Source organism: Tupaia chinensis, unplaced genomic scaffold, assembly GCF_000334495.1.
Source record: "Tupaia chinensis unplaced genomic scaffold, TupChi_1.0 Scaffold000333_1, whole genome shotgun sequence".
NCBI classification, from domain to species: Eukaryota; Metazoa; Chordata; class Mammalia; order Scandentia; family Tupaiidae; genus Tupaia; species Tupaia belangeri.
Window position 1 is genome coordinate 1,429,345 of NW_006159827.1, and position 2,528 is coordinate 1,431,872.

At 51.2% G+C, this 2,528-nt stretch overlaps 1 protein-coding gene across 1 annotated transcript in view; it reads right to left on the bottom strand.

Annotated features, from left to right (window-relative positions):
- IL17RC (interleukin 17 receptor C) overlaps positions 1–2,528 on the bottom strand; it is a gene marked incomplete in the record, with an annotated part of 19,812 nt that overhangs the window by 1,116 nt on the left and 16,168 nt on the right. The window contains 3 exon segments of the mRNA XM_027773241.1: positions 1,380–1,428; positions 2,059–2,118; positions 2,395–2,528. Of these exon segments, the coding sequence (XP_027629042.1) occupies positions 1,380–1,428; positions 2,059–2,118; positions 2,395–2,528 (243 nt within the window).

Here is a 2,528-nt window from a genome sequence, read left to right on the forward strand (position 1 = left end):
CTGTGTGGGTACCCTGAATACCTGACTTCACTGTCTGCCCAGTTTTCACCTCTGCAAAACTGGCGTGACAGCAGTGCCTACTCCAGAGGTGGTTGTGAGAACTCACCGCCTTAGCACGTACAGATCGTTACCACAGTGCCAAACGCTGGGCGTGCCCAAACGTCAGCTAATACTGCCTCTTACACCCAGGGCTGTGGGCCCTTGACCTTGCTGTCTCGGATGTCTGCGGTAGTCATCCCGGCCCTGAATTTTTCCTTCCAACCCATTCACCATGTGGCAACCACAGATCTTTCAAAAATACAAACGCGGGGCCAGCTGGTGGTATGGTGGTTAAGGTGGCTGGCTCCCACATGGCCAGTTGTGTAGTTCCAATCCCAGATCCCACAGACAAAAAACATTACGGGTTCATATGCATGTGTGCCCCAAATCCAGAACGGAGGAACTGGAGAAGAAAGGATTGTGGTGTGATCATTGCTTTCTCACTTTCCCTCTCTATCTGGCAAGCACATGTGCCCTCTAGCAAAGGGTTATGATTATAACCCTCCTGGAAGCCCGTGCTACTGTACACACAAAATCCAAATTCCCCATGTTGCACGCTCATCTTCGTCTCAAGACAGAAGTCTCCCTGCCCAATACCCTCTAGTCACATTGGCCCTTTTGGATTTCCTCAAAAATATGACCCACAGTCTTCATTAAAATGCATCTCTATGGGACCAGCAGTTGGAGTAATGGCTATGTTGCTGGACTCCCATGTAGTCGACCGCAGTTCAAGTCCCAGACCTGGTGGATTAAACTCATGCCGAGTGTGTGTATGTGTGTGCCTATGATCCCAAGAGGAGAATGGAGAAGAAGGGATTGCTGCGTGGCCATCCCCCCAGGGGTAATTTCTTACTTTCTATCTCTGTCTTTCTGGCGAGCGCACGCGCCCTATAACAAAACAAAACCCCTCTAAAATAATTAATTAATTAATTAAAATAAAAAATAAAAAGTATCTCTACCTCCTTCACCTAGTCCGGCCTTCAGAGTGTTACTTGAACCTTTCCCTGACTCCTCAAGTCTGGTCTCTGTTTATGTATTTACAGCAATAGAATACTTTAGAGTGCTTCAATAGGCCCACATTGTTGTAAACTCGCACTCAGTAGCTCCCGTTTACTAAATGTCATTCTTTGGCTAATGTCTTTCTTGTCTTCTAAGGGTTGGGACAGGGACTGTATCTTTTTGGCAACCCTGGGGTCCCTGCAAGCTCTCATCAGGTTTTTTGAATGAATGAAATAATGACCCTCTGATTTATCTGACCTAGGGCAATACAAGGCTGTGGCATCTGCTGTCCCCAGGAGTGGTCTCTGTTAAATAGAAAGGGAGGTTCTTGTCGTACTCACATTTGTCCATGGGGCAGGCCCATAGTGCTCCCAGGTCACCATTCCACAGCTGAAAGACAAAAAGAACTGAGTCCAGGGCCCTTGGCTTGGTGTTCAACACCCACCTGGCCAGCCTGGTCTCCAAATGCCCAGACTCAGGAGCTGGATAGTGGCTCACTGGTAAAACCTGACATTCTGTGAGGCAGTCCCAGTGGGAAGGCTCCCTGTTCAGCTCTGGAGACCTTCCTGAGTACCCGGGGCATCCATGTGCCCATGATCTGGGGCCAGATGAAGGCTGGGGGTGGATTGTGGCATGAAGACCTTCTTGGGTATACCGCTGCTTCCTCTCTCTCTCTCTCTCTCTCTCTCTCGTGGAAGAAAAACCTCCCAGCCTCAACTGTATATACTTCTCCCTGCAAACAGGAGGTCCCTGCGAGCTGCCCTGCCTTTGCTTATGCTGTGCCTACTCCCCAGGCTATAACCGCCTCCATGCCAAAACTGGCCACAGGAAGAGATCCAACACTTACTGCCATCTGTTTATTGGTCTAGCCAGCAACCAGGGACAAGGAGCTGTGCTTCTTCTACCCTGAAGTTCCCCAGGGCTAGACGCAAAAGTAAGCATAAGTATGTAGATAGTAGGTGAGGCTTTCAGGCCTCTTCCCCTTGGGCATAGGGTGGGGCCCTCCTGCCACTTACTCACCTGCAGACACTGCCCTGACTGTAGGTCTTGTAGTAACTCCTCTCCAAGACGCGCTGCCCTCTGCCAAGCCAAGGGATGGGGGACTGTCACCTGGGGGCAGTGCCCTGAGGAGACTAACAGGTTGCAGCTGGGCAAAATGGTGGCAGTGAGAGGACTGGCTGGGAGACTTTTGCTAGGCCACTGAGCACAGTGCTCAAGTCTCAGTCACCCCCACATCCCCAGAAACCAGCACGGAGCTTGGCAGAGAGTACAGAAAAGTTAAACGGAGTGAAAATTAGAGGCCGGGTTTGAAATGGAGCTGGGGAGTTCTGTGGAGGAGGGGCCACCACCCCTCACCGTGGTGGGCCCGGTGGAGGCCTTGCTGGGCAGTGTAGTACACCCACTGGGTTCCAAGGCACAGAGTGATCTGTTGTCCTGGGGTCCTCGTGTCTCCACCAGCAGCATATCATCCTTGAAGGGCCCCAAGGATT